General features: G+C 43.8%; 1 protein-coding gene across 7 annotated transcripts in view; it reads right to left on the bottom strand.

The window, feature by feature from the left end:
• LOC129825349 (1-phosphatidylinositol 4,5-bisphosphate phosphodiesterase beta-1-like) overlaps nt 1-23,244 on the bottom strand; it is a 285,736-nt gene that overhangs the window by 123,752 nt on the left and 138,740 nt on the right. For all 7 annotated transcript variants that reach the window (XM_055885380.1, XM_055885381.1, XM_055885375.1 and 4 more), the window contains exons 4-5: nt 1,721-1,861; nt 325-404 (exon numbers count right to left, since the gene is read on the bottom strand). In XM_055885380.1, coding sequence (XP_055741355.1) covers nt 325-404; nt 1,721-1,861 — 221 coding nt within the window. The remainder of the gene's footprint in view (nt 1-324; nt 405-1,720; nt 1,862-23,244) is intronic.

The following is a 23,244-nucleotide window of genomic DNA, read 5'->3' as shown; positions in this document are numbered from 1 at the left end:
AAAGTGAAATAAACAATAAAAATGAACAGTAAACATACTCTCTCTCCTCAACTTTCCCTCTCTCTCTTCATCTCTCTCCCCCATTCTTCCTTCCACCACCCTCTCTCTCGTTCTTTCTCTCTCTCTCTCACTCTCGGGATATAAGTAGTGTGAAGCGATGTGAAGCGGGGCAGAGTGACCCTCCACCCTGCAGCCCATCAGAAGGACTCTGATGGATGTGAACAGCACTGCTACCTCTTAGTGTGTGTGTGCGTGTGTGTGTGTGTGTGTGTGTGTGTGTGTGTGTGTGTGTGTGTGTTGTGTGTGATGTGTCCAGGGACTTACACTTTCTCCAGGCATGCTTCCCTGGACATGTTCTGGGCCAGTAGGTTAGACGCCAGGCCAAACAACTCTTCTGCCCACTCCTGCACCGTAACACACACACACACACACACACACACACACACACACACACACACACACACACACACACACACACACACACACACACACACACACACACACACACACACACACACACACACACACACACACACACACACACACACACACACACACACAATCAGAGGGAAGAAACATAGCGGAGGATCTATTGGAGGTGCAAACTAGCCACCCACACACCAGACCTTATAAATACACACTAGAGGAATGAGTTGTTCAGTGTAGGTCTAACTAGCTTAAATAACTCACACTTCATGGACTGAAATAGCGTATTTATTCATTAATTAGTAATGAGCACTTGATACATCCCTTATTCATAATAACTTAATATAAGTGTTGGCCAAACTCAGAAGATGACCTAATGACTAAATGATAGATCCCGAGTGGCGCAGATGTCTAAGACACTTCATCTCAGTGCAAGAGGCGTCACTACAGTCCCCGGTTCAATTCCAGGCTGTATCACATCAGATTATTGCATGGTGTGCTTTTTCCGTAAAGTTTTTTTGAAATCTGACACAGCGGTTGCATTTAGAACAAGGGTATCTTTGATTCTATGTAAAACATGTATCTTTCATCAAAGTTTATGAGTATTCCTGTTATTAGATGTGGCTCTCTGCAATTTCTCCGGATATTTTGGAGGCATTTCTGAACATGGCGCCAATGTAAACTAAGATTTTGGGATATAAATATGCACATTATCGAACAAAACATACATATATTGTGTAACATGATGTCCTATGAGTGTCATCTGATGAAGATCATCAAAGATTAGTGATTAACTTTATCTCTATTTCTGCTTTTTGTGACTCCTATCTTTGGCTGGGAAAATGGCTGTGTTTTTCTGTGGCTATGTACTGAGCTAACATAATCGTTTTGTGTGCTTTCGCCGTGAATACTTTTTGAAATCAGACATGTTGGCTGGATTCACAACATGTGTAGCTTTAATTTGGTGTATTTCATGTGTGATTTCATGAAAGATTGATTTTTATAGTAATATATTTGAATTTGGCGCGCTACATTTTTTCTGGCTTTTCGCCAAGTGGGACGTTAGCGTCCCACATATCCCAGAGAAGTTAACGGACTTGCCTAGATAAATAAAGGTTAAATATATATATATATATATATATACATATATATTTTACCCTACCTGGTCAAATGAATATCAACTAAATCAACTATACCCATAATAAATCCTTTATTCATGTTTAATAAAGCCCTTAATCATGTGTAGTAAATACCTTATTCATGTTTCATAGAGGTGATATTAATGTGTATTTACCTTGGCGATCTCCTCCTGGAAGGCCATGAAGTTGAGATATGTGATGTTGACCATGTCTGGTCCGCTCACCACCGTCAGCATCCTATTCTCCATCTTCCCCACCAGGGTGCTCACGTCCAGAAGCTCTCGCAGCTTCATGTCCTATTTACATACAGAGACACAATAACACAGCAGGTAAGTAACTTGTCAATTCCACAACAACTTCCCCATAGTTGTAATACTGTATCCATTCCCTCGCCCACATCGTACACATGGCTTCATGCATTTCACAAATACAGTATTACAACCACGGCAGCTCTAGCAGTCTTGAAGCTTCACAACAATCCCCACAATCCACCCTCCCTGATCTTTGACTTTGTGACTCTCTGTAAGTCCAAATCCAGGAAGTGTCAGGAAGATATGACTCCCACTGTCTGGCACCTCTGAAATGACATGAACAAACTAATCAACCAACCAGATCACGATTTGACGTCCTGAGAATGTGGAGCCTGTGGTTGTCTAGGTAACACATTAGACAAATTTGGTCCGAAATGATCAGCTCTTCAAGATGGAAGAGCCACAGAGCTGTGAGTGTGTGTGGGAGCGCATGCGTGTTGTTGTATCATGGTATCCCAGTATATTCCAGGTGGTTGCTTCTCTAAATGATTAATGAGGTGTGTTACTGGACCTGTCCCCACAGGCTACAATGCAAAGGGCCCTCAGTTATCACCATTACACTGCAACAGGAAACGTCTGTGTTTCCCTGTATGAGAGACTGAGTGGCAGGTTTGGGGAAGACATGTTGACAGAATGGAGAGATGAGAGAATGGAGATTAGCAACACATCATCATCATCAGTCCATTGGGACCTGGTGGTTCAGCATCATAGAGCGGCTTCTCGTAACGTCAGCTATGATGTCACACATAGACACGCACGCAGTGACTTGCACATTGAACACACACACACACACACACACACACACACACACACACACACACACACACACACACACACACACACACACACACACACACACACACACACACACACACACACACACACACACACACACACACACACACACACACACACACACACACCAAGCTGTCACCAACCATACCATTACATTACTTGGGGCAGGCTTTATGAATCATTGTCATTAATGTTCAAGTTATGGCTTAATGTTGTGATGAATGTACTGCATGTTGTTATGAATGTACTGCATGTTGTTATGAATGTACTGCATGTTGTTATGAATGTACTGCATGTTGTTATGAATGTACTGCATGTTGTGATGAATGTACTGCATGTTGTGATGAATGTACTGCATGTTGTTATGAATGTACTGCATGTTGTGATGAATGTCCTGCATGTTGTGATGAATGTACTGCATGTTGTGATGAATGTACTGCATGTTGTGATGAATGTACTGCATGTTGTGATGAATGTACTGTATGTTGTGATGAATGTACTGCATGTTGTGATGAATGTACTGCATGTTGTGATGAATGTACTGTATGTTGTGATGAATGTACTGCATGTTGTTATGAATGTACTGCATGTTGTGATGAATGTACTGCATGTTGTTATGAATGTACTGCATGTTGTTATGAATGTACTGCATGTTGTGATGAATGTACTGTATGTTGATATGAATGTACTGCATGTTGTTATGAATGTACTGCATGTTGTGATGAATGTACTGTATGTTGTGATGAATGTACTGCATGTTGTGATGAATGTACTGCATGTTGTTATGAATGTACTGCATGTTGTGATTAATGTACTGCATGTTGTTATGAATGTACTGCATGTTGTGATGAATGTACTGTATGTTGTGATGAATGTACTGCATGTTGTGATGAATGTACTGCATGTTGTTATGAATGTACTGCATGTTGTGATGAATGTACTGCATGTTGTTATGAATGTACTGCATGTTGTGATGAATGTACTGCATGTTGTTATGAATGTACTGCATGTTGTGATGAATGTACTGCATGTTGTGATGAATGTACTGCATGTTGTGATGAATGTACTGCATGTTGTTATGAATGTACTGCATGTTGTGATGAATGTACTGCATGTTGTGATGAATGTACTGCATGTTGATATGAATGTACTGTATGTTGTGATGAATGTACTGCATGTTGTGATGAATGTACTGCATGTTGTGATGAATGTACTGCATGTTGTGATGAATGTACTGCATGTTGTGATGAATGTACTGCATGTTGTGATGAATGTACTGCATGTTGTGATGAATGTACTGCATGTTGTTATGAATGTACTGCATGTTGTTATGAATGTACTGCATGTTGTGATGAATGTACTGCATGTTGTGATGAATGTACTGCATGTTGTGATGAATGTACTGCATGTTGTGATGAATGTACTGCATGTTGTGATGAATGTACTGCATGTTGTGATGAATGTACTGCATGTTGTGATGAATGTACTGCATGTTGTTATGAATGTACTGCATGTTGTTATGAATGTACTGCATGTTGTGATGAATGTACTGCATGTTGTTATGAATGTACTGTATGTTGTGATGAATGTACTGCATGTTGTTATGAATGTACTGCATGTTGTGATGAATGTACTGCATGTTGTTATGAATGGCTGCATGTGGTAAATGTATCTCCTATATTATGTCATCTGTGGATTGACCAGAGGTTGAGAGACACTGGGTCTGTATAGCACCAGAGGTTGAGAGACACTGGGTCTGTATAGCACCAGAGGTTGAGAGACACTGGGTCTGTATAGCACCAGAGGTTGAGAGACACTGGGTCTGTATAGCACCAGAGGTTGTGAGACACTGGGTCTGTATAGCACCAGAGGTTGTGAGACACTGGGTCTGTATAGCACCAGAGGTTGAGAGACACTGGGTCTGTATAGCACCAGAGGTTGAGAGACACTGGGTCTGTATAGCACCAGAGGTTGAGAGACACTGGGTCTGTATAGCACCAGAGGTTGAGAGACACTGGGTCTGTATAGCACCAGAGGTTGTGAGACACTGGGTCTGTATAGCACCAGAGGTTGTGAGACACTGGGTCTGTATAGCACCAGAGGTTGAGAGACACTGGGTCTGTATAGCACCAGAGGTTGAGAGACACTGGGTCTGTATAGCACCAGAGGTTGAGAGACACTGGGTCTGTATAGCACCAGAGGTTGAGCGACACTTGGTCTGTATAGCACCAGAGGTTGAGCGACACTTGGTCTGTATAGCACCAGAGGTTGAGAGACACTGGGTCTGTATAGCACCAGAGGTTGTGAGACACTGGGTCTGTATAGTACCAGAGGTTGTGAGACACTGGGTCTGTATAGCACCAGAGGTTGAGAGACACTGGGTCTGTATAGCACCAGAGGTTGAGAGACACTGGGTCTGTATAGCACCAGAGGTTGTGAGACACTGGGTCTGTATAGCACCAGAGGTTGAGAGACACTGGGTCTGTATAGCACCAGAGGTTGTGAGACACTGGGTCTGTATAGCACCAGAGGTTGAGAGACACTGGGTCTGTATAGCACCAGAGGTTGTGAGACACTGGGTCTGTATAGCACCAGAGGTTGAGAGACACTGGGTCTGTATAGCACCAGAGGTTGAGAGACACTGGGTCTGTATAGTACCAGAGGTTGTGAGACACTGTGTCTGTATAGCACCAGATGTTGTGAGACACTGGGTCTGTATAGCACCAGAGGTTGAGAGACACTGGGTCTGTATAGCACCAGAGGTCGTGAGACACTGGGTCTGTATAGCACCAGAGGTTGTGAGACACTGGGTCTGTATAGCACCAGAGGTTGTGAGACACTGGGTCTGTATAGCACCAGAGGTTGAGAGACACTGGGTCTGTATAGCACCAGAGGTTGAGAGACACTGGGTCTGTATAGCACCAGAGGTTGTGAGACACTGGGTCTGTATAGCACCAGAGGTTGTGAGACACTGGGTCTGTATAGCACCAGAGGTTGAGAGACACTGGGTCTGTATAGCACCAGAGGTTGAGAGACACTGGGTCTGTATAGCACCAGAGGTTGAGAGACACTGGGTCTGTATAGCACCAGAGGTTGAGAGACACTGGGTCTGTATAGCACCAGAGGTTGTGAGACACTGGGTCTGTATAGCACCAGAGGTTGTGAGACACTGGGTCTGTATAGCACCAGAGGTTGAGAGACACTGGGTCTGTATAGCACCAGAGGTTGAGAGACACTGGGTCTGTATAGCACCAGAGGTTGAGAGACACTGGGTCTGTATAGCACCAGAGGTTGAGCGACACTTGGTCTGTATAGCACCAGAGGTTGAGCGACACTTGGTCTGTATAGCACCAGAGGTTGAGAGACACTGGGTCTGTATAGCACCAGAGGTTGTGAGACACTGGGTCTGTATAGTACCAGAGGTTGTGAGACACTGGGTCTGTATAGCACCAGAGGTTGAGAGACACTGGGTCTGTATAGCACCAGAGGTTGAGAGACACTGGGTCTGTATAGCACCAGAGGTTGTGAGACACTGGGTCTGTATAGCACCAGAGGTTGTGAGACACTGGGTCTGTATAGCACCAGAGGTTGAGAGACACTGGGTCTGTATAGCACCAGAGGTTGTGAGACACTGGGTCTGTATAGCACCAGAGGTTGAGAGACACTGGGTCTGTATAGCACCAGAGGTTGTGAGACACTGGGTCTGTATAGCACCAGAGGTTGAGAGACACTGGGTCTGTATAGCACCAGAGGTTGAGAGACACTGGGTCTGTATAGTACCAGAGGTTGTGAGACACTGTGTCTGTATAGCACCAGATGTTGTGAGACACTGGGTCTGTATAGCACCAGAGGTTGAGAGACACTGGGTCTGTATAGCACCAGAGGTCGTGAGACACTGGGTCTGTATAGCACCAGAGGTTGTGAGACACTGGGTCTGTATAGCACCAGAGGTTGTGAGACACTGGGTCTGTATAGCACCAGAGGTTGTGAGACACTGGGTCTGTATAGCACCAGAGGTTGAGAGACACTGGGTCTGTATAGCACCAGAGGTTGAGAGACACTGGGTCTGTATAGCACCAGAGGTTGTGAGACACTGGGTCTGTATAGCCCCAGAGGTCGTGAGACACTGGGTCTGTATAGCACCAGAGGTTGAGAGACACTGGGTCTGTATAGCACCAGAGGTTGTGAGACACTGGGTCTGTATAGCACCAGAGGTCGTGAGACACTGGGTCTGTATAGCACCAGAGGTTGAGAGACACTGGGTCTGTATAGCACCAGAGGTTGAGAGACACTGGGTCTGTATAGCACCAGAGGTTGTGAGACACTGGGTCTGTATAGCACCAGAGGTTGAGAGACACTGGGTCTGTATAGCACCAGAGGTTGAGAGACACTGGGTCTGTATAGCACCAGAGGTTGAGAGACACTGGGTCTGTATAGCACCAGAGGTTGAGAGACACTGGGTCTGTATAGCACCAGAGGTTGAGAGACACTGGGTCTGTATAGCACCAGAGGTTGAGAGACACTGGGTCTGTATAGCACCAGAGGTTGTGAGACACTGGGTCTGTATAGCACCAGAGGTTGTGAGACACTGGGTCTGTATAGCACCAGAGGTTGAGAGACACTGGGTCTGTATAGCACCAGAGGTTGAGAGACACTGGGTCTGTATAGCACCAGAGGTTGAGAGACACTGGGTCTGTATAGCACCAGAGGTTGAGAGACACTGGGTCTGTATAGCACCAGAGGTTGTGAGACACTGGGTCTGTATAGCACCAGAGGTTGTGAGACACTGGGTCTGTATAGCACCAGAGGTTGAGAGACACTGGGTCTGTATAGCACCAGAGGTTGAGAGACACTGGGTCTGTATAGCACCAGAGGTTGAGAGACACTGGGTCTGTATAGCACCAGAGGTTGAGCGACACTTGGTCTGTATAGCACCAGAGGTTGAGCGACACTTGGTCTGTATAGCACCAGAGGTTGAGAGACACTGGGTCTGTATAGCACCAGAGGTTGTGAGACACTGGGTCTGTATAGCACCAGAGGTTGTGAGACACTGGGTCTGTATAGTACCAGAGGTTGTGAGACACTGGGTCTGTATAGCACCAGAGGTTGAGAGACACTGGGTCTGTATAGCACCAGAGGTTGAGAGACACTGGGTCTGTATAGCACCAGAGGTTGTGAGACACTGGGTCTGTATAGCACCAGAGGTTGTGAGACACTGGGTCTGTATAGCACCAGAGGTTGAGAGACACTTGGTCTGTATAGCACCAGAGGTTGTGAGACACTGGGTCTGTATAGCACCAGAGGTTGTGAGACACTGGGTCTGTATAGCACCAGAGGTTGTGAGACACTGGGTCTGTATAGCACCAGAGGTTGAGAGACACTGGGTCTGTATAGCACCAGAGGTTGAGAGACACTGGGTCTGTATAGCACCAGAGGTTGAGAGACACTGGGTCTGTATAGCACCAGAGGTTGAGAGACACTGGGTCTGTATAGCACCAGAGGTTGAGAGACACTGGGTCTGTATAGCACCAGAGGTTGAGAGACACTGGGTCTGTATAGCACCAGAGGTTGAGAGACACTGGGTCTGTATAGCACCAGAGGTTGTGAGACACTGGGTCTGTATAGCACCAGAGGTTGAGAGACACTGGGTCTGTATAGCACCAGAGGTTGAGAGACACTGGGTCTGTATAGCACCAGAGGTTGAGAGACACTGGGTCTGTATAGCACCAGAGGTTGAGCGACACTTGGTCTGTATAGCACCAGAGGTTGAGCGACACTTGGTCTGTATAGCACCAGAGGTTGAGAGACACTGGGTCTGTATAGCACCAGAGGTTGTGAGACACTGGGTCTGTATAGCACCAGAGGTTGAGAGACACTGGGTCTGTATAGCACCAGAGGTTGAGAGACACTGGGTCTGTATAGCACCAGAGGTTGAGAGACACTGGGTCTGTATAGCACCAGAGGTTGAGAGACACTGTGTCTGTATAGCACCAGAGGTTGAGAGACACTGGGTCTGTATAGCACCAGAGGTTGAGAGACACTGGGTCTGTATAGCACCAGAGGTTGAGAGACACTGGGTCTGTATAGCACCAGAGGTTGAGAGACACTGTGTCTGTATAGCACCAGATGTTGAGAGACACTGTGTCTGTATAGCACCAGATGTTGGGTAAACCATGCTTTTGTCATAAGTAACCTTTCATGACACTGTAAAATTTGTTCCATACTATTTTTGAGACAATAATACATGTTACCTCTTAAAAGTTATTCCTATAGGCTTTAGCTCATTTGGATAACACGGTCGTGGGGCAAAATACCTGTGTTCAATACACAGTTGCTCACAGTTGTATGACCAGTGAAATGGTTTATATGATGCCTCTGCATTCAGTAAAGATGCTTGTCTCCTGCAGTGTAAATACACATTTTAAATGACATAGAAACATACACACAACCATTCATCACAATGTAAACCATGTAATGGCACAGAACGACTGGGCTCTGCCTCCAAGGCAGCAGAAACAAATAACAATGATATTTCTCTCCCCTCTGATATCAGGGCAGCTTACAAAGTGGTTGCGCTAGCTTCATTAACACAACTAAAATAGTCTGTCAAGCATTTTGCCGCGGAAGGAAATTTACCCAATCAAACAAAAGGCATTCCGTGCTGTGTCACACTGATAAATGTCCCTTACATGTTCCTGACACCCTCCAATCAAATCACCTGAGTGTAAATACTGAGCACACACTGTCTGAAAAATAGGTAAAACACATACACATACACAGGCACACACACACACACACACAAACACTTTGTAACAAACAATGTCTGAGGAACGACTACAGCCGCGACGTTTTTTTGCCAAATACAAAGACAGGCCTTACTTCTTGGAAAGGTTGTCTAATATAAGTTTAATTCCCTACTGATTACTGTAGTGTAAAGAGAGGAGATGGATGGTTGTAGAAACATCTCACGCCTACAGTCTCTCAGACGTGCTAAGAGCAAAGTTCTTCCATTCTTCATGAAGCATATGCCAAAGTTAGATGAGGCTGCATAGAATGTTGTTTCAACTAGATCAAGCCATTATTGCTAGAATTTTCTGGAATCATCTTGAGGCCATGGCAGACATCCTTCAGAGAAACGTCTTCTGTCTACATGTACTGTACAGCATACTGATAGATAAAGAGACAGTATACTATATGCAGGTGCTTTGCAGAAATACAGTAAAGTAGCACTCTGCAAATGAATGCAAACCTTATCCTCCGCTCAAAGCATCCTAAACAGATTTCCGCCTGTACTATACACAGACAGACACACAGAGGGAGAGTTGTGCTGCACAGCAGTGGGTGGAGACCAGAGACCAGCAAGATCGATAGGCTGAAAAGTGCTGATTTATATGACCAATCAATCTTGCCGCACTTAGATGTTTGAAATGGCAGCCACGTCATCAATCAGTGGATTGAAAAATCACTTTCAATTTGCTAAAACATAGAACAGCAAAGTGCCCCTAGGTAGCGATGGGACTCTGATAGATGAGATGAGAAGGGTTTGGTGTTGAGACACATCAAGACTCGTCAGAAAATCAAATGCATATTTCATTAATGGATTGTTGTTGTTTGAACAGCGGAGCCTTTTGATATTGTTTTGTTTGCAATTTGTAGATGGAACAGGATAAGACAAGTTCATTTCCATACCTCTACAGCTGACTGTGTTGTTGAGAGAGAGAGAGAGAGAGAGAGAGAGAGAGAGAGAGAGAGAGAGAGAGAGAGAGAGAGAGAGAGAGAGAGAGAGAGAGAGAGAGAGAGAGAGAGAGAGAGAGAGAGAGAGAGAGAGAGAGAGAGAGAACGAGAGAGAGAGAGAGAGAGAGAGAGAGAGAGGGAGAGGAGAGAGGGAACAGCCCTGAGATTTAATTTGCGCTGGTGCATTATGGGAGCAGTTGGCGGTGTGCCTGAGGGTCCTGTTGCCACGGCGATGGGAGATTTAGTGCCAAGTGGGGGGCAGTATTACCCCTTCAAGCCTATGTGTGTGTATTACCCCTTCAAGCCTATTTCTCTGTGTGTGTATTTGCGAGGAAAAGAGAGAGAGAAAGAGATTGGTGTGTGTTGGGAGGTGTGCCTGGGAATAAGGGTGTCTGTTGCTTGCTGACAGATGTAGCGTGGGAACACAGGGCTCAGTCATTTTAAATATTCAGTACAGGGGAAGTGGTCCTCTTAGCAGGGTGATGCAGCCTGAAGGGACGGCCTTCCTTGCTCCCTGGACTGTCGCAAACCCTTACCTGTCACACACACACACACACACACACACACACACACACACACACACACACACACACACACACACACACACACACACACACACACACACACACACACACACACACACACACACACACACACACACACACACACACACACACACAGCTCTGTTTTACTTGATTCCCATTCAAAATCCTATTTTCCGTAACACCAAACCCTAAACCTAACCCTAACCTTATCACCTAATCCTAATTCTAACCCTAACCCTAATTGTATTCCCCTAAACCCAAATTTAACCCAGAAGCCTAAAATAGCCTTTTTCCTTTTGGGGACCAGCAAAATGTCCTGACTGTTCCTTGTTTTACTATCGTGTGAGGACTTCTGGTCCCCACAAGGATAGTAAAACCAAACACACACATGACCACCACACACACACAAAAGCACACACTCATGCAGACATGTTTGTCTCTGCCCATGCGCAAACAGACGCCTGCCTGCCCACTGACACACACACAGTTCTGAGCATCAAAACAGAGAGAGAGAGTGTCTGTCTGCAAGCTGTCTTCTGACCTATTCCTTCTCCTGACTCCTGTTCTCATACTTGATAATCCCAAACATCTATCTGTTTCTCTAATCCTCATCTGATGATACATTTACTTTCCCTCATTATCCATTTATACACCGCCGTGTAAGTGGCTACAGCGACTACATCTGTTCACCTCCAGACCTCACACAGCTGACGTCTTCTCTTCACACTGAGTCTCTGTAATGTAGTTCATTATAAGAAGAACATTAGAATTTACCGGAGCGTGAAGGTATCTGAGGATTAGAAGTAAGAGTTCTAGAAGTCATTGAAGAAGAAACTCCAGCACACCAGATTTCTTGTACAATCCACCATGTGGATCTCAAACTAAAGTTTGGGTCAAAACCCCTCAAGGTTTACTTGAAGGTTTAAGACCTGGACACACCTGAGGAACTATTGACCCAAACGCTGTTTTGAAGAATGTCAAGTGTGCTGGAGTTTCTTTTCATTTTTTCCCCTCTTTGCACCCAGGTGAAACTAGCCTGGTCCCAAACCTGTTTGTGCTTTTGCCAACTCTGTCGCTGTCCTTGTCAAGCTGAGTGACAAGGAATCGGCATGATAGCACCAAAAGACTGGCACTCCGGCTAACCAGGAACAACATTCAACCATGTTTTAAGGATGGTGTAATTGTCATGTCCTAGCAGCAGTCCTGCAGGTGGCTAGCCTTGTTGACTAGTGGAGCGGCAAGATGGTGGGGTGGGACAGAAAACGCCTGGGACAGAAAACGCCTGGAGTAGATGGAAAATCATTCCCAGGTGTAACAGATGTCCAGCAAAGACAAGAAGATTGGTCTCGGCACCAGTGTAACAGATGTGATCGTACTTCATAACTCTCTTGCTTTGAGTTTTTAAATAAAGGACTGTCCAGTCAGTGATCCCAGTTGCTTGGTGTTTATTCTGTCAATACATTATTATTTACATTTTTTTATTTAACCTTTATTTAACTAGGCAAGTCAGTTCTTATGGCTGAAGGGGCAGTATTGAGTAGCTTGGATGAAAGGTGCCCAGAGTAAACGGCTTGCTCCTCAGTCCCAGTTACTAATATATGCATATTATTATTAGTATTGGATAGAAAACACTCTGAAGTTTCTAAAACTGTTCGAATTATGTCTGTGAGTATAACAGAACTCATATGGCAGGCAAAAACCTGAGAAGTTCCACTTCCTGTTTGGATATTTTCTGGGGGTGCCAGATTTTCAACCAAGCTCTCATTGAAAATACAGAGAGATATGGATGGGTTTTCACTTCCTACGGCTTCCACTAGATGTCAACAGTCAATAGAACTTTGTCTGATGACTCCAATGTGAATTGGGGCCGAAGGAGACAGGAATAAGTAATCACTTCCATGAGGTGCCCACGCATTGAACTGACGTGTTCATGTGAGAGTGAGCTCCGTTCCATCAGTCAATTGAAGTTGATGTAATTCTCCGGTTGGAACGTTATTCAAGATGTATGTTAACAAGATTCTAAAGATTGATTCAGTACATCGTTTGACATGTTTCTACTGACTGTAACGGAACTTTTGGACATTTCGTCACGTTGTAGTAGACGCGCTTTGAGACTTTGGTTAGGGTGTTTGGTAAACAATTCGAAAGTAGCTAATTTGACATAAATAACGGACATTATCGAACAAATCAAGCATTTATTGTGGACCTGGGATTCCTAGGACTGCATTCTGATGAAGTTCATCAAAGGTAAGGAAACATTTGTCATGTATTTTCTGGTTTCTGTTGAGTCCAACATGGCGGCTAATTTGGCTATTGTTCTGAGCTCCGTCTCAGATTACTGCATGGTTTATTTTTCCGTAAGGTTTTTTGAAATCTGACACAGCGGTTGCATTATGGCTGCAGGGGCAGTATTGAGTAGCTTGGATGAAAGGTGCCCATTTCAAACGGCCTGCTCCTTAGTCATAGTTCCTAATATTTGCATATTATTATTAGTATTGGATAGAAAACACTCCAAAGTTTCTAAAACTGTTTGAATTATGTCTGTGAGATTAACATAACTCATATTGGCAGGCAAAATCCTGAGTTGAAATCAAAACAGGAAGTCAGAAATTTGAGCTTGTCTGTATTCACCAGAGTCCTTTAAGAACAAATTCTTATTTCCAATGACAGCCTACCCTAAATACAAGGAAGCACATTGGATGTGCAGGACAACAGTATGTTGATGGCTGTACATTTGTGATTCGTCATTTGCATTTCAATATCAGACTGCAATTTGTAATCAAACATAACAATGACAAAAATAGTACAAAATACAATACATGGAAGTACCTGACGATAGAAACAAGGAAGCACATTAGATGTGCTTACTAGTGTGCTTCCTTGGCTGGGGTAGGCCGTCATTGTAAATAAGAATTTGTTCTTAACTGACTCGCCTAGTTAAATAAAGGTTAAATAAAATTAAAGTAATGTGCAAGACATATGACCATTACATCTCGAGCATGGTAGCTAACTGGCACATACCAGGAAGCCCCCAATATCTAACAGGTGCCATACACATACAGTTCCTTCAGAAAGTATTCACACCCCTTGACTTTTTACACATATTGCTTTGTTACAGCCTCATTTTAAAATTGATTATATTGATATTTTTGGTCAGTGGCCTACACACAATTCCCCATAATGTCAAAGTGGAATTATGTTTTTAGACATTTTTACAAATTAATTAAAAATAAAAAGCACACTGTGTGCAGTAAAAGGGTTTAACATGATTTCTGAATGACTACCTCATCTCTGTACCCCACAGAGTGAGCCGAGCAGTGATTTTCAAACACAGATGAAACCACAAAGACCGGGGAGGTTTTCCAATGCCACAAAGAAGGGCACATATTGGTAGAAGGATAAATAAATAAAATCAGACATTAAATATCCCTTTGAGCATGGTGAAGTTATTCATTACACTTTAGATGGTGTATCAATACACCGTCACCACAAAAGATACAGGCGGATGAAGGAAACCACTCAGGGATTTCACCATGAGGCCAATGGTGACTTTAAAATAGTTACAGAGTTTAATGGTTGTGATAGGAGAAAACTGAGGATGGATCAACAATGCTGTAGTTACTCCACAATACTAACCTAACTGACAGAGTGAAAAGAACGAAACCTGTACAGAATACAAATATTCCAAAACATGCATCCTGTAATACTGCAAAAAATAGCAATTCACTTTTTGTTACAAATACAAAGTGTTATGTTCGGGTCAAAACCAACACAAGACATTATTGAGTACCACTCTTCATAATTTCAAGCATAGTGGTGGCTGCATCATGTTATGGGTACAGTATGCTTGTAATCGTTAAGGACTAGGGCCAAATCTAAACTGGAGTTGCTTACCACGAAGACAGTGAATGTTCCCGGTCGAATTACATTTTTGAGTTAAATCTACTTAAAAATCTATGGCAAGACCTGAAAATGGTTGTCTAGCAATGATCAACAACCTACTTGACACAGCTTGAAGAATTTTGTAAAGAATAATGGGCAAATGTTGCACAAACCAAGTGTGGAAAGCTCTTAGAGACTTATTTACATTTGAGTCATTTAGCAGACGCTCTTATCCAGAGTGCATTGATCTTAAGATAGCTAGGGTGGACACCCTCAATAACGTGGTTATTGAAGGCCTAATTACAGAGGAGGAACTACTTGATGCAATTGGGGCCTTTAAGGATGGGAAAACTCCAGGACTGGATGGCATACCAGTGGAAGTATACAAACATTTTTTTGATATACTCAAAGGACCATTATTAGCTTGTTTTAACCACTCCTATATAAATGATAGATTATCAGACACGCAACAAGAAGGTGTGATATCATTATTACTGAAACAGGACCCAAGTGGTATACATAAAGATCCAGTCCATTAAAAAAATTGGAGACCTCTTACACTTCAGTGTTGTGATGCAAAAATCCTAGCAAAATGCTTGGCGCATAGAATAAAAAAAGTTTTGTCAGATATTATTCATCCTAATCAGACAGGTTTTTTACATGGACGATACATTGGAGATAATATAAGGCAAGTACTGGAAACAATAGAACACTATGAAATATCGGGGACACCAGGCCTGGTTTTCATAGCTGATTTTGAAAAGGCTTTTGATAAAGTACGACTGGAGTTTATATATAAATGCCTAGAATATTTCAATTTTGGGGAATCTCTTATAAAATGGGTAAAAATTATGTATAGTAACCCTAGGTGTAAAATAGTAAATAATGGCTACATCTCAGAAAGTTTTAAACTATCTAGAGGAGTAAAACAAGGTTGTCCACTATCGGCATATCTATTTATTATTGCCATCGAAATGTTAGCTGTTAAAATTAGATCAAACATTAATATTAAAGGATTAGAAATCCAGGGCCTAAAACCTAAGGTGTCATTGTACGCTGATGATTCATGTTTTCTTTTAAAACCACAACTAGAATCTCTCCACGGCCTCTTAGAGGATCTAGATACATTTGCTATCCTCTCTGGATTAAAACCAAATTATGATAAATGTACCATATTACGTATTGGATCACTAAAAAATACACATTTTACATTGCCATGTAGTTTACCAATTAAATGGTCTGACGGTGATGTGGACATACTCGGTATACAAATCCCAAAAGAAAGAAATGATCTCACTCCAATAAATTTTTATAGAAAGTTAGCAAAAATAGATAAGATCTTGCTACCATGGAAAGGAAAATACCTGTCTATTTGTGGGAAAATCACCCTGATTAACTCTTTAATCATATCACAGTTTACCTATTTGCTTATGGTTTTGCCTACACCTAGTGACCTGCTTTTTAAATTATATGAACAAAAAATATTCAATTTTATTTGGAACGGCAAGCCAGATAAAATTAAAAGGGCCTATTTATATAACGAATATGAATTCGGAGGGCAGAAATTATTAAATATTAAAGCATTAGACCTCTCACTAAAGGCATCAGTCATACAAAAGTTATACTTAAATCCAAACTGGTTCTCTAGTAGATTGGTACGAATGTCTCATCCTATGTTCAAGAAGGCCCTTTTTCCCTTTATTCAGATTACACCTGCTCACTTTCGGTTGCTTGAAAAGGAAATAATCTCCAAAATATCTTTATTTTTTAAACAAGCCTTAGAAAGTTGGTTGCAATTTCAGTTTAATCCACCTGAAAGGACGGAACAAATAGTACAACAAATCTTGTGGTTAAATTCAAATATAGTAATTGATAAAAAAAAATGTATTTATCGAAGAAATGTTTAAAAAAGGTATAATTTTTATGAATGATATCATAAATAGGACTGGTGGAGTTATGTCACACATGCAGCTAACACAGACATATGGAAATGTCTGCTCTACCCAAAATTACAACCAATTAATTGCAGCATTACCACAAAAATGGAAGAGGCAGGTGGAATGGGATAAAAGTAAGGAACTTGTATGTCGGCCTTATATTAAAGAACATAAATGGTTAAAGAAAAGTGTGATAAATAAAAACATATACCAATTTCATTTAAGGACCAAAAAACTTACAGCTGTGCCATATAAATTGCAAAATAGTTGGGAAGAGATTTTCGATGTACCCATTCCATGGCACATGGTTTATGAATTGATACGCAAAACAACGCCGGATTCAAAACTTCAAATTTTTCAATTTAAATTATTGTACAAAATTCTTGCAACTAATAGAATGTTATATATATGGGGGATACAATCTTCCCAGCTCTGTAGATTCTGCTGTGAGGAGGCAGAGTCATTAGACCATTTATTTTGGTATTGTCCGCATGTAGCTCGTTTTTGGTCTAAGGTCCAGGAATGGTTGAAGAATTGCAACATTTGCGTAGAACTAACGCTACAGATAGCAATACTGGGGGATTTGAAAAGCCATAGTCAATCAATCAATAATATAATAATTATTTTAGCAAAAATGTTTATTTTTAATTTACAATCCGTGGAAGCTTTGAGAATAGGAAGATTCAAATCTTTTGTGAAGCATCACAGCAAGTGTTCCAAGACGGCGTAGCAGTGTAGACGTCTTTGTCCTGTCGTGTCCTGTGTCCCTTGTATATATCTTTTTACATCTTTTTCTTCGCATATCTTTTAAAAATACTTTCTTAAACCTCAACTTCTAAATACTCTCCTGCAACCCGCCTCACCCAATGTGGCGTGGATCTGCTTTTTTCTAAAGTATTTCTATTTACTTCTGATCTGGAATCCATCTACTGAAGATAGCCAGCTAACTGCCTACCAGCTATCAGTTAGCAAACCATTGCTAGCGGTCATCAGCTAACCTTTAGCTCGGAAAGCTCTCGCTAGTTCGAACAACGTGACTAAAACCAGAGCATAACGGACCTATTTCTCTCCATATCCCCGGATTCCTACCGCAAACTCTGAACATTTTCATCTGGATCTTCGCAACTAGCTAACCACAATCCCGGGTGACCACTCCTGGCTAGCGTTTCCATCCCGGAGCAGGCACCGGAGCAGGCACCAATTAGCCTGAAGCTAATCGGCTAGGGCTCCTGTGCTACCACTGAAGCCCACTCCTGGGCTACAAGACCCGGACCCATTTACTGCCGGTACGGAGCACGGAACCCCGCCTATCCTCTACGACTGGAATACCGACATAATCTGCCCGGGGACTCCAACAGGCCCCTCAGGCGTGACGCCCGCTGAAGGCCCATTCTGCTAACCTACTAGGCCTGTTAGCTACCTAGAGCTACCTGGAACCCTACTAATTCCACGACTGGTCTATCGACGTCACCGCACGAAGAGGCAAAAACAGACTTCCCCCCCATCGCGACGTCTCCCAAAGGCTAACTTGCCTGCCCCGGTCTGCTAACTGCTAGCTTATCTTGCAGCTAGCGCAGCCAGGAAGCTAGCACCAGTTAGCAAACACAATTCTACAATTCACAACCTCTCTTTCGCCATCGCTATCCGGCTTGGATTCTCTGTCGACACGACCACGTCTGGTTTGCAGACGTGCCCTCAACCGGTGCCCTCAACCGGCCTCCGTCTGAGCAGACCCCCTCCGTCTGAGCAGACCACCCCCCCGGGCTACTAACTTTAAACGCGTGCTAGCTTAGTGGAGGCCTCACTACTCCATCTACGGCTGCCCCCTGGACACTATGATCACTTGGCTACATAGCTGATGCCTGCTGGACTGTCCATTAATTCACGGTACTCCATTCTGTTTATTTGTGTTTTATCTGTCGGCTCTGTGCCTTAACTCAGGATCTGTGTGTAGTTAATCCGACCCTCTCTGCCCAGTCGTCGCCATTTTTACCTTCTGTTGCTGTGTTAGCTGACTAGCTGCTGTTATTTCACCTGCTGTTTTAGCTAGCTCTCCCAATCATGACCTGCAATCACTTTATGCCTTATTGTATGTCTCTCTCAAATATCAATATGCCTTGCATACTGTTGTTCAGGCTAGTTATCATTGTTTTGGTTTGCAATGGACCCCGTAGTTCCACTCTCCGTACCTCTGATACCTCCTTTGTCCCACCCCCACACATGCGGTGACCTCACCCATTGAGACCAGCATGTCCAGAGATACAACCTCTCTTATCATCACCCAGTGCCTGGGCTTGCCTCCGCTGTACCCGTGCCCCACCATACCCTGGTCTGCACATTATGCCCAGAATCTATTCTACCACGCCCATAAATCTGCTCCTTTTATTCCTTGTCCCCAACGCTCTATGCGACCAGTTTTGATAGCCTTTAGCCGCACCCTCATCCTACTACTCCTCTGTTCCTCGGGTGATGTGGAGGTAAACCCAGGCCCTGCATGTCCCCAGTCACCCTCATTTGTTGACTTCTGTGATCGAAAAAGCCTTGGCCTCATGCATGTCAACATCAGAAGCCTCCTCCCCAAGTTTGCCTTACTCACCGCTTTAGCACACTCTGCCAACCCTGATGTCCTTGCCGTGTCTGAATCCTGGCTTAGGAAGGCCACCAAAAACTCTGAGATTTCCATACCCAACTATAACACTTTCCGTCAAGATAGAACTGCCAAAGGGGGAGGAGTTGCAATCTACTGCAGAGATAGCCTGCAAAGTTCTGTCATACTTTCCAAGTCTATGCCCAAACAGTTCGAACTTCTAATTTTAAAAATTCATCTCTCCAGAAATAAGTCTCTCACTGTTGCCGCCTGCTACCGACCCCCCTCAGCTCCCAGCTGTGCCCTGGACACCATCTGTGAATTGATCGCTCCCCATCTAGCTTCAGAGTTTGTTCTGTTAGGTGACCTAAACTGGGATATGCTTAACACCCCGGCAGTCCTACAATCTAAGCTTGATGCCCTCAATCTCACACAAATCATCAAGGAACCCACCAGGTACAACCCTAAATCCGTAAACATGGGCGCCCTAATAGACATTATCCTGACCAACTTGCCCTCCAAATACACCTCTGCTGTCTTCAATCAAGATCTCAGCGATCACTGCCTCATTGCCTGTATCCGCCACGGGTCCACGGTCAAACGACCACCCCTCATCACTGTCAAACGCTCCCTGAAACACTTCTGCGAGCAGGCCTTTCTAATCGACCTGGCCCGGGTACCCTGGAAGGATATTGACCTCATCCCGTCAGTTGAGGATGCCTGGTCATTCTTTAAAAGTTACTTCCTCACCATATTAGACAAGCATGCTCCGTTCAAAAAATGCAGAACCAAGAACAGATATAGCCCTTGGTTCACTCCAGACCTGACTGCCCTCGACCAGCACAAAAACATCCTGTGGCGAACTGCAATAGCATCGAAGAGCCCCCGTGATATGCAACTGTTCAGGGAAGTCAGGAACCAATACACGCAGTCAGTCAGGAAAGCAAAGGCCAGCTTTTTCAAGCAGAAATTTGCATCCTGTAGCTCTAACTCCAAAAAGTTCTGGGATACTGTAAAGTCCATGGAAAACAAGAGCACCTCCTCCCAGCTGCCCACTGCACTGAGGCTAGATAACACGGTCACCACTGATAAGTCCGTGATAATCGAAAACTTCAACAAACATTTCTCAATGGCTGGCCATGCCTTCCACCTGGCGACTCCAACCTTGGCCAACAGCCCCGCCCCCCCCGCTGCTACTCGCCCAAGCCTCCCCAGCTTCTCCTTTACCCATATCCAGATAGCAGATGTTCTGAAAGAGCTGGAAAACCTGGACCCATACAAATCAGCTGGGCTTGACAATCTGGGCCCCCTATTTCTGAAACTGTCCGCTGCCATTGTCGCACCCCCTATTACCAGCCTGTTCAACTTCTCCTTCGTATCATCTGAGATCCCCAAGGATTGGAAAGCTGCCGCTGTCATCCCCCTCTTCAAAGGGGGAGACACCCTGGACCCAAACTGTTACAGACCTATATCCATCCTGCCCTGCCTAGCTAAGGTCTTCGAAAGCCAAGTCAACAAACAGATCACTGACCATCTGTGCAATCCGGTTTCCGAGCCGGTCACGGGTGCACCTCAGCCACGCTCAAGGTACTAAACGATATCATAACCGCCATCGATAAAAGACATTACTGTGCAGCCGTCTTCATCGACCTGGCCAAGGCTTTCGACTCTGTCAATCACCATATTCTTATCGGCAGACTAAATAGCCTCGGTTTTTCTAATGACTGCCTTGCCTGGTTCACCAACTACTTTGCAGACAGAGTTCAGTGTGTCAAATCGGAGGGCATGTTGTCCGGTCCTCTGGCAGTCTCTATGGGGGTACCACAGGGTTCAATTCTCGGGCCGACTCTTTTCTCTGTATACATCAATGATGTTGCTCTTGCTGCGGGCGATTCCCTGATCCACCTCTACGCAGACGACACCATTCTGTATACTTCCGGCCCTTCCCTGGACACTGTGCTATCTAACCTCCAAACGAGCTTCAATGCCATACAACACTCCTTCCGTGGCCTCCAACTGCTCTTAAACGCTAGTAAAACCAAATGCATGCTTTTCAACCGTTCGCTGCCTGCACCCGCACGCCCGACTAGCATCACCACCCTGGACGGTTCCGACCTAGAATATGGGGACATCTATAAGTACCTAGGTGTCTGGCTAGACTGCAAACTCTCCTTCCAGACTCATATCAAACATCTCCAATCCAAAATCAAATCTAGAGTCGGCTTTCTATTCCGGAACAAAGCCTCCTTCACTCACGCCGCCAAACTTACCCTAGTAAAACTGACTATCCTACCGATCCTCGACTTCGGCGATGTCATCTACAAAATAGCTTCCAATACTCTACTCAGCAAACTGGATGCAGTTTATCACAGTGCCATCCGTTTTGTTACTAAAGCACCTTATACGACCCACCACTGCGACCTGTAAGCCCTAGTCGGCTGGCCCTCGCTACATGTTCGTCGTCAGACCCACTGGCTCCAGGTCATCTACAAGGCTATGCTAGGCCAAGTGCCGCATTATCTCAGTTCACTGGTCACAATGGCTACACCCACCCGTAGCACGCGCTCCAGCAGGTGTATCTCACTGATCATCCCTAAAGCCAAAACCTCATTTGGACGCCTTTCCTTCCAGTTCTCTGCTGCCTGCGACTGGAACGAATTGCAAAAATCTCTGAAGTTGGAGACTTTTATCTCCCTCAACAACTTTAAAAATCTGCTATCCGAGCAGCTAACCGATCGCTGCAGCTGTACATAGTCCATCTGTAAACTACCCAACCAATTTACCTACCTCACCCCCATACTGCTTTTATTTATTTACTTTTCTGCTCTTTTGCACACCAGTATCTCTTCTTGCACATGATCATCTGATGATTTATCACTCCAGTGTTAATCTGCTAAATTGTAATTATTCGATTTATTGCCTACCTCATGCCTTTTGCACACATTGTATATAGATTCTCTTTTTTCTACCATGTTATTGACTTGTCTATTGTTTACTCCATGTGTAACTCTGTGTTGTTGTCTGTTCACACTGCTATGCTTTATCTTGGCCAGGTCGCAGTTGCAAATGAGAACTTGTTCTCAACTAGCCTACCTGGTTAAATAAAGGTGAAATAAAAATAAAATTAAAAAAAGCACAGTTGAAAAATATATGGCAAATAAAAATCCGAAATGGATGATGTTGGAAGATAGATGGGAAAGGTTGAGTGGAGCTGAAGGGTGGGACTAATAACAAGATAAACAATGTAGGGCATACGGGATCTGTGAAATGTGTATAGGTGCGGAGCTATTGTGAAATAGCACAGTTACAAGTGGAAATCAAACTGGATGGCCAACAGAAATAGAGGAAGGACTAAGAACAAACAAGAGAGAACTATTATAAAGTAGACTGTGTCTGTAAAATGTGTATAAGATGTATAAATTGAAGGTAAAAACAGAAATGTTTATCAGTTTACTCCAATTGGGGGATCGGTGGTAGGGTTTGCGGGGAATAATAATAAAGGTATACTCTTTAAAAAAGTATGTATGTCTATGTAGGTATGTGTATGTATATATGTGTATATGTATGCATACGTGAATGGATATATATATTTGCCCCAAAAAATATGGGGGGTTGGAAATGATGCCGACAATTACATTGGAAGCAACATTCTTTCCGCAATATTAAGCTGATCCACCCCCCCCCCCCCCCAAAAAAATAAATAAAAAAATAAATGAAATAAAAAATAATAAAATAAAAAATAACGTGGTTATCAGCAAAGTCAGAGCTAGAAGGGGGGGGGGGGGGGGTTGAGGTGAAGAGGGGGATTATTTAATACTCTTTGAAGAGGTAGGGTTTCAAGAGCTTTCAGAAGATGGGCGGGATTCTGCTGTCCTAGCTTCAGGGGGA

Source organism: Salvelinus fontinalis, chromosome 27 (genome assembly GCF_029448725.1).
Source record: "Salvelinus fontinalis isolate EN_2023a chromosome 27, ASM2944872v1, whole genome shotgun sequence".
Classification (NCBI taxonomy): domain Eukaryota; kingdom Metazoa; phylum Chordata; class Actinopteri; order Salmoniformes; family Salmonidae; genus Salvelinus; species Salvelinus fontinalis.
The sequence above is the reverse complement of the archived record's forward strand: the minus strand, read 5'-3'. Positions and strand labels throughout refer to the sequence as shown.